This window comes from Nyctibius grandis, chromosome 28 (genome assembly GCF_013368605.1).
Source record: "Nyctibius grandis isolate bNycGra1 chromosome 28, bNycGra1.pri, whole genome shotgun sequence".
NCBI lineage: Eukaryota > Metazoa > Chordata > Aves > Nyctibiiformes > Nyctibiidae > Nyctibius > Nyctibius grandis.
In genome coordinates, this window is record NC_090685.1 from 1,491,494 (window position 1) to 1,507,037 (window position 15,544).

Genomic DNA, 15,544 nt, shown 5'->3' on the forward strand with positions numbered 1-15,544 from the left:
CTTGAGAGAGATTTTAAGAACAAGTTCATCTGGAATGTCTTAGGCATTTAGTTGATCCTGCCTTAACATGAGGGAATGGGCAACATGGCCTAAGCAAAGGCACTGGAGGAGAGGAAGACTGCACAGCCAGGCCCAATTCTGTTAGTTTGTGCCCCAGCAAATACCTGCACATGTCTGTAAATGCAGTAGTTGGTGAACTTGCTAGGTGGGGCACAGGATAACATGCAAACGTAGTTAGAAGAGTTCAGAATTCTGCTCGTTACCATTATTCATAGAAGTGTATGCCACAGCTTATAGGTGATGACAAAGTCAATTCAGGAGCTTCCTTCTCCTGTCCCCCAAGTTGTTGGCCATTTGTGAATGGGTTAAACAGAATAAAGCCTTCCAAAATTGCTGTTGACACTTGTGTTGTTAAGCCAGAGTAATTTCTCTGAGCAAGTATAACATAGCCCCAGAAATAGTTGCTCTGGAGCAACTGAGGAAGCAGGAATGAGCGGCCAGGTGCAGGGGATAGCAGGAAGCTCTGAGTGGGCTTTGCCCTTCGAATTACAATGTGCCATCACACCTTGATTGCATGGCACTGAGCCACCTCACAGCACTCGACAGGGTAGTGTCCACTGCTACTTCTGGTGTTTAAGCCAGTCTGTTGGCACTGTGGGAATACTGACAGTTGTAGCTGAGGCTGTTGTGGGAAACTGCTACATCTCATCTAAGATGGGTTGAGTTATAGGTGCTCCTAGTCCTTTTCAGGCATCCTTTCATATAATTTTCTTCTAACATAATCTCTCTGCATAACTTAAATACAGCATAAGTTATCCAACCCAACCAATGTCAGGTAGACAGCTTTCTAAAGAGAGTTTGGAATAATTTTGCTTTCATGGTTTGACGAAGATGAGTCAGTATTTGACTAAACTACAGAACAGATTTTGTAGTGAAACGATAAAATATTTCACACTGTGTTGATCTAGTTAGAAGGTTTATAGTCTTTAAAGAGTCTGTGTCTTTTAAACCTCAGACGGCAGGTGTAGTAACAAACTACCAAATTTTCAAATAAACTGCAATATTCCATGATCTCACTCGTGGTGCTGCAGAACAGCTCTGTGACAGCACTATGCATCCAAACACAGAGCTGCCTTTTAGGCTTCGTGAGTAGCAGGTTTTACTCTGAACACCACTCCAGTCCTGCTCATCAGTGACCAATTGTTGGCTGTTGGTCTGTGCAGTGCTCTCTCCTCCTGCTTCACCACCACTGAAGGCAGACTGGATAGGAACCGGTATTTTCTTGCCAAGCCGCTCGTACTTTTTTTTTCCCCCCTGAACTTGTGTATTCAGCAAGAGAAGTATAAAAATGCTTTTCTTAGCCCAAAATTGTTCTTTTAAACTGAGTCTTTTTCTCTTTGACTTCTTAAGAGCGGGTACAAATTTGAGATACAGTAACTCTTAGTAATTAACTATTTCATGCAGCTCGATTATGTAAATGCACTATAGGAACAAAGCTTTTGAAACTGGTGGAAGTAAGACACAAAAGTTGTAAGCTCTCTGTGCGTTTGTTTTCTGGCAGGACTGGTAACTGGAGAGCTGTTCTCTGAGTTCTGGACCACTGCTCTAGCAGAAAGCTTTGTCATCTTTCTGTGAGCAAGATGGGATACATTTCTCGATACTGCTGTAATTGCATTTGTTTGCTGGGACAGTGGTGCTGTTGGACAGATGCTGAGTTGTCACTGCCACAATATAAACCTTGGGAATCCTTACACAGCTCTGGTTCCTGAGACAGAAATTGCCACAGCCTTCCCAACGTTCCCTTTGCTGACTGCTGCCCTTCCCCTTCTCTACCCACCCTCTACCCAAATTCTCTCAGTCACTCCACCTTTGATCATTGGTCTACTTGTCATGCCTCAGTCCCTCTCTCCAGTCTTCTGTTCTCATTCCACCTGGCTTGTGTTGGAGCCCGCACTGTCTCTCGTATGGCCAGTGTCATTTTCAGAGGCTCTCCATCTAGAAACCAGATTCTGGTCTGTGGGCTTTTCTTCTTTCACTTTTGGTGTCTCAGTTGAATGGCCCTTGAACATATGGTTCTCATCAGAAAAAAGAATATCAGACTAATGCAGTTTTTGTTACCTGCAGTTTGTTTTGTCTCTGTGACTCATCGCTGGCAATAAATTCTGCTTCCTTTGCAGGTTAAAGAATATCTTTCCTTTACTAATCAGTAGACAAGATAGAATCCGTCATAAAGATTGGCACCTGTCCTTTTACAGGTCAGCTCAACAGACAAGCTTCAAGTGTTTGTGATTCTCCCTGTTGAGCTGACATTTGCTGGTCACCAAATACTTCTAATGCCTGTAGGGAGGCACAGATCTTACGTCCACTGAAGAAATGAACAGATAAAAAAAAAAAAATCATCATTTGTACCTCTTAACTCTTGTGTCACATTCACTGTTGCTAGTGTGCAACTGCTTCTCAGTGGCCTCCATCAGCTCTGCTCTGTTGCTTTTACATAAGCTGTGAGAAGAATTTCCTGTGAGTAGTTTCCCACCTGTAGCATGTCTCTGTGCAGAGCAGTGACTTCTTTCAGCTCCACGTTTGAGCATCACTCGTCTACAGTAACTCAGTCAATCCTGCACAGGCACTTCTGACTCAGGAGCAGAGCTGATTAGTGAGGTAGAGGAGGTGGCACTGGTGATGGGACTGGTCTCTTAGCTTAGTGAGGGATTAGCCTGTATTTCAGGTCGTGCCGTTTACAGTTGTAAAAGAGGCAAAATAAAATTTTTGTTATGATAATTTATTTTTTAGACAGAGCAGCAGCAATGAAGTTCAAGTGGCTTTAATGCATGAAAAAAAGGTAAAACACCACAACCCAGTATTCTGATTAAGATCCCACAGTGCCCTTACAAACTTGGGAGTTCTTGTAGCGTGTACTGTGCGTAGAGATTCTGCCAAGTGGTTGGACACGTATCCAAAGACCCTTGTAGTTGAAATAATTTAGGACATTGCTAATGTGAATTTGGGTGAGGTCTGTAACTTGCTTAAGCTTTCACAGGTTGGCTAGTTTGGACTCTTACAGCACTTCAGTATACCAAGCTGAATTACAGCTGGCTTGTTGCCTGGGATTAGACAAGACGTTTGTTCCTGCTCCAAAGGGTGATATGTTCTTAAGGCTGAGGAATTTAGGTTACAGCACTGTTTAACTAGATTACAGTACTGTCAACCAGAGTAGAGTCTGCTGTCACTCTTCCATAGCTGGATTGGCCAAAATCCAGCAGATACAGCTCTTGAATACAGAATAGAAAAGTTTGTGATAGTTTATTTAAAAAAAAAAAAAATCTTGGTATGTGTTTTTTTTCATGATCACAAAAACACATACTGTAAGGAGAATGTCAAATGAGCTGAAATATGTGTAATTTACTCTTTACATTTGAAGAAAACCTAGTAGCTATTAATTTGGTGTTTGTGTTGTTGCAGGATGTGTCTGGTACGAATGAAGCAGGAGGGTCGCACAGGGAAATACATGTGTCGCTATATAGTTCACTGCATGTGGGAAGATGTTGAGCAGCGTGGAAAGGTGATGGGGGTAAGTCATCTTTGGTGTTGAGAATCTTGACGAGTCACATCTTTCAGTGCTTTTGTAGCTTTGTATATCTGAGAAGAATGCCAAAGAATCAACTTGTAGCTGCTTGTTTATTTCTTTAGCTTAAGCTGGTATATGTAGCCCTTACTCCACATCATTCATTCCCACAGCTGTACTGCCTGTTGCATTGAGCCACTGACCTTGTTTCTGAAACTGCACCATGGCCTGGATGAAGATATTGATTGGTCTGAAAGTAATTAATTTTCCACGTGGTTTGCCATGTGATTGCAGGAACGGATGCTGCTGTAACAGAATGGGCACTTGTGGGTAGGAATAAGCAGCTGAGGTAGGGAGAAACATGACTGGTGCTGAGTGTATGACCCCAACTTAAGTAATTCCATCAGAGCTTTGAGTTTTCTCTGTATCTAGGATGGTGAATAAAAGGAAAGTTAAGGGACAAGGTTTTTATGTTAAGTTCCTGTACACGACTGTAACTAGTCATTAGTTTTTTTTCATTTTGGATTCTTAGTATACCTAGTCTTTATCACAAAGGAAACCTTCTAAGGAGAGAGTAGCTCCAAGGATAGTTCATTTGCAAGTCTGAAGGAAGACAAGGTTGGATCTTTTTGGCCTGTTCTGAGGAAGGTTATGCTAGTTAGTTGTAATGGTCATTTCTGGCCTTAAACTCTGTGAGTGCGTTTCTCCAGCCTTGTGTTGGTGATAGCCTTCCGAGAAGGCAGTGCAGATGCAGTGGAAGTAGGAGATAGTTTTCATAACCCCAGTATCACATGGTGACAGGAGACCTGATACAGTGAGGATGCCTATGTCCAGGGCACTTCTAGTGGGAGAATAGGGCTGGGAAAGATCTCCTGTGTTGTGTCGAAAAAAAAGAATTGTTCCGTGATTAAATAGAGGCTTGTCTGTGATTAAAATAAATTAGACTGTTAAAGAAGTGACAGTTTTCATGTAGCAATAACGGCATATTGTCAAGTCTTAGTTGTCAGCCAAATAACCAAGGGAGAGGCTACTAGGGTATTCCTGTTGGTGATGAACAAGGGAATTTAACCAGTGAGTTAGGATTTGGGATGCAGTCACATTAGTGATTCAAGAAGTTTTTCTCTGATCTTTTATTTTTTATGTGGCTTTAGAAAGTGTTGATTCTGGTGTAACTTCAGTTATTCCACCAGCAATGGCTTTTTTTTCCTAGTTGTTGGGAATTTCGTAGCTTTACTGTCTTACAGCTTGCTTTTAAAGACAAGTCATCCTCTTAATCTTCTTTTAAATTCAGGCATCTTAGAATTCCTTGGGCTTACATTAATGGGCTTACGTAAATTCCAGTATGGGAATCTCCCCTTTCCTGGTCAGATGCTGTAAGGCAGGGTGAGTGAGCCCAGGCAAATTAGGTGATAGTACCAGAGAAGAAGATTGAATGAAATAGCTTGTGCGTTTTTGTCCTTATGCAATGCCTTCCATGTCATATCAGTGGTTGATTCTGCTTTCTGTAGGAACTGGAGACAGCTCAGATCTTCGTCCGGGTGTAAATTTAAGGCTGCTCTTCTTGAAAAGCAAAAAAAACCCACCACCCCAGCCAAACACCCCACCTCCTAAAGCCCCCTAAAATCTCCTCAGGGATCTTTTGATTCCAGCTGTGCACAGAGAGAATGCTGCTTTGGAACAGAAAGTTATTTCTCTGTTCCTTTTTGACCCTAATTTTGCTTTATATGAACTAACCTCAAATGCCATCTTGCAGTTTTCCTTGCAGGATTTGAAGGACCAGCAAACAGCAGAGAGAAGCAAAGCTAGCTGGTTGCTACCCCTAGAAGCATGCAGAGCTCAAAAGTGAAGCATGGTATAGGTTAGACCTGTATCAAGTTTTTTTTCAGTGAACTTTAAGGAAAAAAAAAAGATAGTGCTTACAGTCAGTTCTTTGTAAAGGGAACCACAGGGTTTCCATTTCTGCAAACTAAAATATTCCATTGCTCCCCAAAATTCCCCAAAGTTTAAAAAGCCCAACAGTATCCTTATGTTTTCATCCCATCTGTAGCCTCAAATGTTAATATATGCATGTTACAATGGTAAGGTTGCTGTATGATGCAACTGTAAGGAGATCTCAGGTTGTTGAATGCCCTTCATTCTCTGCCCGGGCAGGTTAGGCATCTCCTCAGTTTATCCTTGAATTTAAATTTCATGATCTTTGTTTGTAATAATGACCGTGCGATGTAATAATGAGCACACTTAGTTTGCAGTGATTCCTATAATATACTTTTGACTGTAACCTAGTGTTAACATAGCTTTTATGTGGCAATAGCTGATGCTTAAACCAAGTATGTACACATTTAAAGGCTTGATCTCAGAAACAGTTACATCTGTGTGTATATTTAATATAGTTTAGCTGCACAGAGGCCCATTGATTTTAATGAGACTCCTTGTGAGAGAACGTGAACTCTTGAGGTAACAGCTAACTAGACCAGGCATTAAGGGTGTGTAAGAAAGCACGGTGAACTCTCCTAGATTGTAAACTTGGAAATTAGGACTGTTCTCTTCCTCATAGTGTTTGTGAAGGCATAGGGCTTTCAGAATCTTTTAGTGATTCTTTTTTTCTTTCCTCTTTTAATTATTCCTAATTTTTCAGTCATTATTTTGTCAAGATGAATGAACTTTTTAGTCTCTTCTGGTAGTACTTAGTGTATGTTAGAAGAAAATAATTTATGCATTGATGAGGTTAGCCGTTCCCTTGCTCCTTATCCTTGCTTTGTCTTCCTTCCTCGGTGCTAGTGATCCTAGCTTAATACACCACTTCACCCATGGGCAGCTCCTGTTTCTTTCATGCTTGTTCACTCTTCTTCACTTACTTTTCTGCCCTTCACATAGATGTACCCTGATTGAACTCTTTGTCACATCTCAGCTCTAGCCATTGCAAGGAATTTTAAGTGATGAATAAGTAAAGGACAGTTACCCTAGGTGTTAGGTTCTACTTATTAATCTTGATGTATTTATCCCTAATGATTATTTTAAAATGAGGCTGAGGTAATGACAAAGTTGTGAGCTGATTGAGGAATATATGTAACAGCTACTTGTTTTTAAGTAACTTAGTCCTGCAATCAATATATAATCTACCTCCAAAAGAAGATAGTTAAATATATCAAGGTAAGAATAGTAAATAAAAATAAGATTACATGAATGATGCTTTCAAATTCAGAATCTGAGCCTTTCTTAGAAGTAATTAAATGAAAAGAAACTTTACTGAATACTTTTAGGGCACTAAGTTATCATCTGCATGGCTCCTAGGAGGTTAGGAAATTCCATTCCCTGCTTTTTCTCTCATGCAGGGTATCAAAGGTCAATACTTAACTCCGATCGGTACATTCCTGTATTGTGGTATAAGTGACAGAGCACCTGTATGAAATTGCTGGTTGGATGCAATTAGTTTAACTTGTTGACAGACAAAGCTGCAGTTCTTCAACTGGTTTCCATATCTGGCAACAATTCCAACACTTGATGCAGAAAATGGATACTATATTCCTGAACTGATATTGATGGTTTATTAAAATATGCCATCTGCTCTTAAATATACAAGTTCATTGGAGCTGAAAGTGATAAAATGTAAGGCATTTTAACTACTAATTTACATCAGCTCCAACTCCAAATGGAGTTTGTATTATTTCAAAACCTGGTTGTTAAAATTGCTGAGATCTAAATCTCAGCTACAAAGTTTTGGGACCTGTTAGCCTGAGTTCCTTCAGCACTCCTGAATGTCGGCAAGAGTCAGAAACCAAAACTTGACACAGCTGTAAAAACACACGGAGAGCCTGTGGCCTCAGCAAATTCTACTGGTGCAGGCATATTTCAGATATAAATTTTACTCTGCTGTCCCTAGTACTAATGAAGTCAGTTTCTTTTGGTGGGTTTGCAGCCAGGTGTGTCCAGTTCTGTGGCTAACCAGTGCTCTTTACTTAATTTTTCCACTAGTGACATTTCTATCAAACTTTAAAAACAAACAGAAAAATTGGCTTGATGCAATGGCTCAAAGTGTTAATAGTAACATTAGGCTGGGTAAAAGACTTCCTCTGGGTCCTGCTTTGCCAGAGATCTCCACCTTGTGGCTTGCAGGGAAGAGATTTATACTATGCAAACTGGCAGCTGCCTGATCAGTTTGTAAGGGGAATTCAGTCAGCACTAGAAATTGGTGCTGTCTTCCTAAAAGGGTTCTTTAACAACCTGAATATTAACCTTACTGATCTGAGTATTGTGTTGTAGTAACTGTGTATATATAAAAGCGGTTGTTAGAAGTTTAAGTGTATTTTAATACCCTTAGATGAAGCAGTGGAGTGGATCAGGACTTGTAGGTGCTGAAGTTCCCTGGAATGGGATTTCAGCTGATAATCGGACAACAGATACGAGGATAAAAAAAAAAGACCTTCCCCAAAATAACCCAACGCCAAAAAAAACAAACACCAAGAAACCCAACACCCCTTCCCCGCTCCCCTCCCCCTCCTCCAAGATCCCATACTAATACTTCTGGGTGCAAATCACGTGCTGTCTTAGAAGGATCCATCAGACTTTATTCAAATACTTGTACATTGTTGTATGCTTATTTTAAGAGTGCTAGTCTTGAGTGTCGTGGTGGCATTCTGCTTTTGAAATGAATAGGGTTTTTTCAGTGCAAAATAACAATTCATTTTATAACCATGCATGTTCTAAAAGCTTCCAAAGAGATAAGAATAGGAGGGGCTGTCAAGCCCAGCGTGCCAAATCTGTTTTAATTTATCTTAATCTCACTTTCCTGTTTTCCCAGCAGACCACTTAGACCCCTGCCCCCTTTTTTTCCAGGAACACATCTAGGTGTCTTTTGAATTCATTTATTGGCTCTGCTGTGCAGAGCACAATACTGTCTTTGTTATACTTTCAGCTAGAGCTGTTTATATACAGTGACCCATAATTTGCTCTCAGTTACATTGCTGTACATCTGAAGTAACGCCATCAGAATCAATAACATGGTTCACATCAGTGTAACTGAGAGCAGAATTTAGCTCTGTGAACTTGAACACCGTTTTCTGGCTTGATACTCTTTCACAATTACAAGACTTCAGATGATTAAAAGTGTCATTTTACCTTACAGTAGCTACAAAACTTCCTGAACTTGATACAGTTCAGTTTAAGTTGTTCTTACTGTGGAGAGCAAAAAGTCTGACGCTTCTAACTAAAGACTCAGAAATCATGGTCAGAGTGAGACAAGTAAGATTCTAGAATGGCTTTAGAAGATGAGAGGACGGGGGTAAAATGGATAGAATTTTAAAACGGAATTTTATCTTGGTATGAATTGAACTGTTGCAGTTGATTGTTGGAGCGAGTGCAGAGGAGGGCGACCAAGCTGATGAAGGGTCTGGAGGGTCTGACCTGCGAGGAACGGCTGAGGGAGCTGGGGGTGTTTAGCCTGGAGAAGAGGAGGCTCAGAGGTGACCTTAGTGCAGTCTACAACTACCTGAAGGGAGGTTGTAGCGCAGTGGGAGTCGGCCTCTTCTCCCAGGCAACCAGCGATAGGACAAGAGGACACAGCCTCAAGCTTGGCCAGGGGAGGTTCAGGTTGGACATTAGGAAGCATTTTTTCTCAGCAAGGGTCATTAGCCATTGGAAGGGGCTGCCCAGGGAGGTGGTGGAGTCACCATCTCTGGAGGTGTTTAAGAAAAGACTGGACATGGCACTTAGTGCCCTGGTCTAGTTGCCATGGTGGTGTCAGGGCAATGGTTGGACTCGATGATCCCAGAGGGCTCTTCCAACATGGTTGATTCTGTGATTCTGTGGATTCTGTGATTCACCTCCAGTGGGAAGCTACGTGAATACTCGGGGTCCTCTTCAGGCCTGTCTCTAAAATCTGGTGAGAAGTCCTGGAGTCAGTTTGGGATGCACAGAACAGAAACTACATTGTCATGGGAGAACAGGGGCAGAAGGAAAGCGTGTGCAGTGTCCTGGCAGTGCAGGGGAGGGAGGAGCTGAGATGGAGGAAGTGTGCTGAAGCAAGATATCAAAGAGAAGGTAGTGATTTTGTGTGAGGAAATGGATTGGGATATGAGATAGAGGATGGTGTTTAGTACAGCTGAAAAAGGTTTTTAAAAACCTATAACACTAAAGAGGAAAAGTGTTAGTTTCAAATGGTCTGTGTATGTTTTGAAATGTGTAACTAGGATATTTAAGGAGACAAATGTTATGGGTTTTTTAATAACTATTTAGAAAACATAATATATAAAATCTTACCAGTTTCTAGTGTTCCCTTTTAAAAAAAACACAACTTGCCAAAGTAGTGAGATACAAAATTGCTGTGTGTTTTTTGTGCTTTTTTTGTTTAATAGCATACCAGGCATTGTATGATATGTTTTAACTGAACTTAGTGTTTTAAGAACATCACAAAAGAAATAGTTTATCAACCCTTGATTCCTTCTCAAAGAGCTCAAAAGTTCACAGCAAGTTTCCAGTATTTTGTCATTTCATAAATGAATAATAGTATCAGGTACTGTTCCAGAGTAAATTCAGTAAATTCGATTCAGGAAACCTTAATAACTTAAATATGCAGGAAAATGCATGTGTGTAGAATGTTACCTTGAAAATATCTTGACCATGATGAGGTCTGGAACAAACAGTATGCACAGTGATGCAAATTTAGCTTTACCAGGTCATGGAGTTTTGAAATAGGGATCTCTTTCTCATCTTGTTTTTAGTGTAGTTGTTCTAGAACCAGCACCTGTGAAACTAGCACACCTGGCTGTCTGAAATGTAGACGTGTTTGGGGCATGACAAGGATACCTGGTGTTGAAATCAAGGTATAATATATGCTTGGGTTCTTTTCAACTGCCCAGCCCCAGTTTTCTGTAGAGTCTGGCATTAAAAAATCAATTTAAATTTCCCAGATGTGTTGGATCCTGTTGCTGTAAGGTAGTGTCCTTGGTCTATTTTGTGCCTCCCTCTGGTGCCTGCAAGAAGTACACTGGAAGCTGCCTTATAGCAGCTTTTCTAGAAATACCTTTCTCATTATTCCCCATGTTCTGCACCAGTGGGACTCACATGCCAAAGCTGATTTTACCATCCAGTGCTTGTAGGTGTTAAGTGCTGCTCCGTTTTCCTCCGACTCCTCAGAACATTGTGTAGTTGCCAAAATTCAAATGTTGAGCAATGAAATTACTGCTCACCACAACTGCATAATTTTTATTTTGACAGCATAGAGATGATGGTGGAAACAGGAAAATGATCCTTACAGAACCTGCTGCCGTTCTCCAGGCTCAGCAGAACAGGTAGCAGCTATGTTGTCACTGTTGCCTGGCTCCTGCCAGTGCTTTGGTTGTGATTTACCTGTGGTCAGTGCAGGGTTAAGTAACATGTTGTGCTACTTATTTTGGACGTTTACATTGTCAGCTTCCTCTCCTTTTGGAGTTTGCCCCAGAATTCCTCCACTGAGATCAGCTGGTCTGCTTGGCTAAGCCTTTTGAGACCCTTGGGAGCAAGGTATCTCATGTTGTGGTTGTAATTCTTTTTTAACCACTCTAAGCTGCTGCAGTGAAAACATGAATGCGCTTTTAAGCTCTTTTGTAAGTATGGAAGAATACCAAGACCAACGTCTCTTCTAAATCAGAGTAAGCAAACAAACCATTGAGAGGTTCTGTGTTGTTCCCAACACATTTTAATCCTATTGTTGCTTGTGCTTTTTGCTGCTGGTAAAATGTCAGTGATATCTTCTGTTTCTTCTTCAGGAATGAATAACTTAACTTTTCCTTATGTTTTTGGTGCCTGCCTGTCTTGAAAGACAATAACAAGAGCATCAGTTAAGGTTCTGATACAGTGCAGGGGTGCTGCAGGGGTTTGAGAGGCTGCTCATTCCCTTCTCTCACAATTTATTTTTGTGTCTCTGGCAGACTCAACGGCACCCATGTGTTGTGGCTCTGATTAAAACAGTATGCAGATGTTGTTGGCTCTCCCAGCTCACCAGTTGTCACCTTCTGTAGTGTCTTTGGCTGTTCCCTTCCTCTTGTATGAGGAGGCTCTAATTGCAGGTACCAGATGGTGTTTGGTAACTGCTGCTGACAAGGAGAGGTTGGTTGGTTTTCTGTTGAATGCTTCCAAATGCTAATTCTGGCTAAACGAAGGAGTGGTTGAAGTGCTGTGTTTTGCACAAATTCTGGACTTGTCTTCACAGGGCACAGATCACAGAATCACAGAATCAATCAGGTTGGAAGAGACCTCTGGGATCATAGAGTCCAACCATTGCCCTAACTCCACCATGTCAACTAGACCATGGCACTAAGTGCCATGTCCAGTCTTTTCTTAAACACCTCCAGGGATGGTGACTCCACCATCTCTGGAGATGGCACAAGTGAGGTCTGTTCGGTCCTTGGGATCTCTTCTCTAACCTTTGTTTTGGGGAAGGATTACTAACTTTGTTTTATTGCTTTGTTTCCAAGAGCAGAACGTGAGTGCAGCTTTACAGACTACAGTGATTGTTTCCAGGAGAGAAAGCGGCACAGTGTGCAAGAGAAATTTTTTTCTCTGTTTTCTCTGTGACAGTCAATGCATTCAGGCTAATAGGATCTTCATCAAGCTTATATCTGTACAAATGTGGTAATTAGTCTTGTTCTCTCTCAGTCCTGCTGTCCTGGTAGAAGAACATGGTCCTGCTCTCTGGGTTGCCTTCCTTGCTCGACACTTTCATTTTGTCAGGTGCAGTGGAAGTTTACCTCCCCATTGGTTGCTTTGCTCTGTGGTACGCTGACTGTATTACTGTTTTCAGGTATGCCTAATTTTGGCATTTACTTGCAGTACATAAGCAATTACTTGAGGTCTTAATTCATCGCACCCATTCTGAATGGTTTTTTTCCCCTCCTCGTCCTTGGTTATTTTTGTGTTACCCTAATGCCTGGATTCACTGGAGCTTGTATCTGATTCCCTTTTCAGGGTATGCACTTGTTTTCACATATGCCCCCTGTCAGTATGTCACATACTTCTCCCTTCCCACTTCTTATCTTGTAGAGATATTAGTTTATCTCTCTGCCTTTACTTACCCCTCTTATTAATTCTCTTTGTTTCCTTGCAGGACCCTTTTCTGTGTGTCAGACTGGCACCACCACCTCTCTCTCTTCCCTTGTGTTCCTTCATATTCAACCAATCCTTTTACAGCCATCAGGGCCAGTTGTGCCTGCTGCTTCACTGATTCAATGGTCACGTGCTGCCTTTATTCAACATGCTCATCCAGCAGCCTCCTGTTTCAAAGGTCCACGGTGGAAGCTCAGAATCTGTCCTCTTGTCTACTTGCTTCAAACCCACCTTTGCGTGCTGAAATGTCTTCATGACTTTGCTTCTTTCAACTCCAGATCTTTCTTTTCTTCTTCAGTTCCTTTATTTCTTTATCTGAACGCTTGCTTTCCCATCCTAACACCCAGTTGCATATTTGCCATCGTCAGTCCCTTCCTCCGCTGGTATCCTCATGCTTCATCTTTCTCCGTCTCTGACCTAGACATCACTCATATCTGTCTTCTGAAAGCTGCTGCAAGGATCATCTCGCTGGCTCGTTGCTCACTATGGCATTACATCTCCTGACTGTCCCCACTTGCTTCAGTAGCCTGTAGTATGTACTGGGGGAGTGTGGTGGCAATCTGCCAGTGCTGGCAGCCTGGATCAGCTTCTCCTGTGAGCAGCTCTGTGCCACTTTAATTGTCAAGCTCCTTCAAAGGCCAGTCTTAAATTCTGCTGCAGACACAATGTCTTCATGTTTACAACGCACATATTACGGTGCCTTGTAGCCTGGTTAGGTAAGTGCATTGCAAATGTTTGTATTTTCCTGTTAGAACTCAGTTTATTTTGTTACGTCATTTTCTGACTTCTCTGGCCCGTTTTATCCGTTTATAAAACTGGCAGCTCTCTCAAGCCCTTATTTTTGACTGCTTTTGCTAACAGCTCCCACAGTAGAATAAATGATAATGATCAGGAAGTGCAAATGCAATACATTCAGTAATTCCAGTGCTCACTTTCATGCTTGCTTGCTGCTTTGATTTCTTCTACTACTTTAGTATGAGCGATGGCATATGATAGTTTCGTACATGTCTAGGCAAACTGATGTGTTTTTCTGTTTTCCATTCTGGTTTGCAAATCCCAACAGATTCTTTCTATTTCCTTGTCTGGCCTCTGTTGTTGTCTCTTCCTCTTCTGTTTCTGGTCATACACAGCACTTGCTGTATCTCTATTAACTAGTTAATTATCATTAAACTTCTGTAAGAACTTGAATGTTGTTGTTTCCATATTCAAAGGGCAGGAAATAATGCAAAAGTTTAGAAGAGTTGACCAAAATACCAGCGTATCTGATCTTAGAGATCTCTATTTGTTGCTAGCAAAACATACAGCGTGTTGATTTTCGGGTTAGTCAGATGGCCACAAGAATGACTGCACATAAAAAGGGAATTCAGCTGGTAGTGTGGGTATCATGGATGGAAGATGGGATCCATACAATCTTGGTATATATGGAATGAGCAACACTGGTCTGAATTGGGTTTCAGATGGCTTGGGCATGGGTTCCATGACTCCAAATGTATTTGGTAGCTAACAGAAGGCTGGCAGGCCTGGGAACGACCAGTGGTTTTAGGGGGTGTCACCTGAACTATACAGTCATTAGTCTCGTTCGTGATAAAAGTCCTGGCAATTCCTTCTCTTTGTAGGTGCTGTTTCAAAACTTCATTTTTTTAAGAGTGAGGAAATGGCAGAGACCCTGTAATTGGTGGAAGTCCACGGGTAAAGCCCCAGAGGACAGAGCTACGTACCAAGGAGCTTGAAAACAATGTGTCTCATTGACAGCATCCTAAATTTGCCCTTTTGTGTTTCCTGTTTTATATGTACTTGCAAGAGGGAAGATGGCCCATATGTACGTTTAATCTGTTATTCAGGAAACCGTGTAAGGAAATTTTTGCCTTCTTAAAATCCTTGCCCACGCATTTAGGATCTTCTGGAAGTTTATTTATTCACAGCAGCATCAAGTCTGAATGAAATACAGAAGTAAGATGGAAAACTCACAGTATCCTACCATGCAGCTTTTTCATGGTTCGCTTTCCTCCTTTGCCTTTTACTTGAGGGCAGAACTAGGGTAGAGAAATAATTTTTGTTCGCTTCTGAAAGGTTACAGTAATAAAGAAACTCTTGTTAACATCAGAGTATATGGCAGGCAGGAGTTTTCACAGTCTGGCATTGTTTATTTTACCAGCAATTTGGAACCTTCTGCACTCTTAAAATATTGGCAAGAAAATATTTAACTGTTAACTGTTCTGTGGCGTGCGTGTGTTTGAAGCCCTGGGGAGGAGGAGTGCTTGGGGAAATCGGGTTTTTCTCAGCTTATGATTGAAACCAGAAGGTGCAGAATATTGGTAGAAGGTGAAAGCAATGTGACTTCAAATTAGAATTTAACTCAAATGTGGAACTGATGGGAGAATGTCAAACAGGTCACGTATGAACAGGGCTGTGCTGGGAAATAGTGGGAAGTCTGATGGAGCAAACACAAATAAGCCAGTCTGCTAGGCACTGCAGAAATGAATTTGAAAGTGAGATACTAAGAGTGAGTATTTGCGTTTGTCCTGGCCTTAGTCACTGGGTAAAGGTTGTAGCAGTACTAGGTGTTAGTGTCAAGGATTAGGCTCGTTAATTGCTTACTAATTGTCTGGACTCTGGCAATTGTCACCCCATTTTGAAATGACATAAACTTTTTTTTATGGAGAGTTTTTTACAAGAGATGTGGCTTGGTTTTTTGGAGAGGAGATGGGTGAATTGCTGTTCCTATCCAATAGAAACTTGTCCCAAATTCTTGGAGAAAGAATATTTTTTAAATTATTTTTTCCCCAAGGGGAGGATGATCTATTTGGTGTGAGTAGGATCATTCTTGCTCTTATTTCTGCATAAAATGTAGCCTCTTCCCATGAGGTTACTAGAAGCCGTGGTAGAGGTAGCAGGTTTTTTTAA

The 15,544-nt window shown here is 41.4% G+C and overlaps 1 protein-coding gene across 2 annotated transcripts in view; it reads left to right on the plus strand.

Annotated features, from left to right (window-relative positions):
- UQCC1 (ubiquinol-cytochrome c reductase complex assembly factor 1) overlaps nt 1–15,544 on the plus strand; it is a 48,463-nt gene that overhangs the window by 20,072 nt on the left and 12,847 nt on the right. For both annotated transcript variants that reach the window (XM_068419591.1, XM_068419592.1), the window contains exon 7: nt 3,460–3,568. In XM_068419591.1, coding sequence (XP_068275692.1) covers nt 3,460–3,568 — 109 coding nt within the window. The remainder of the gene's footprint in view (nt 1–3,459; nt 3,569–15,544) is intronic.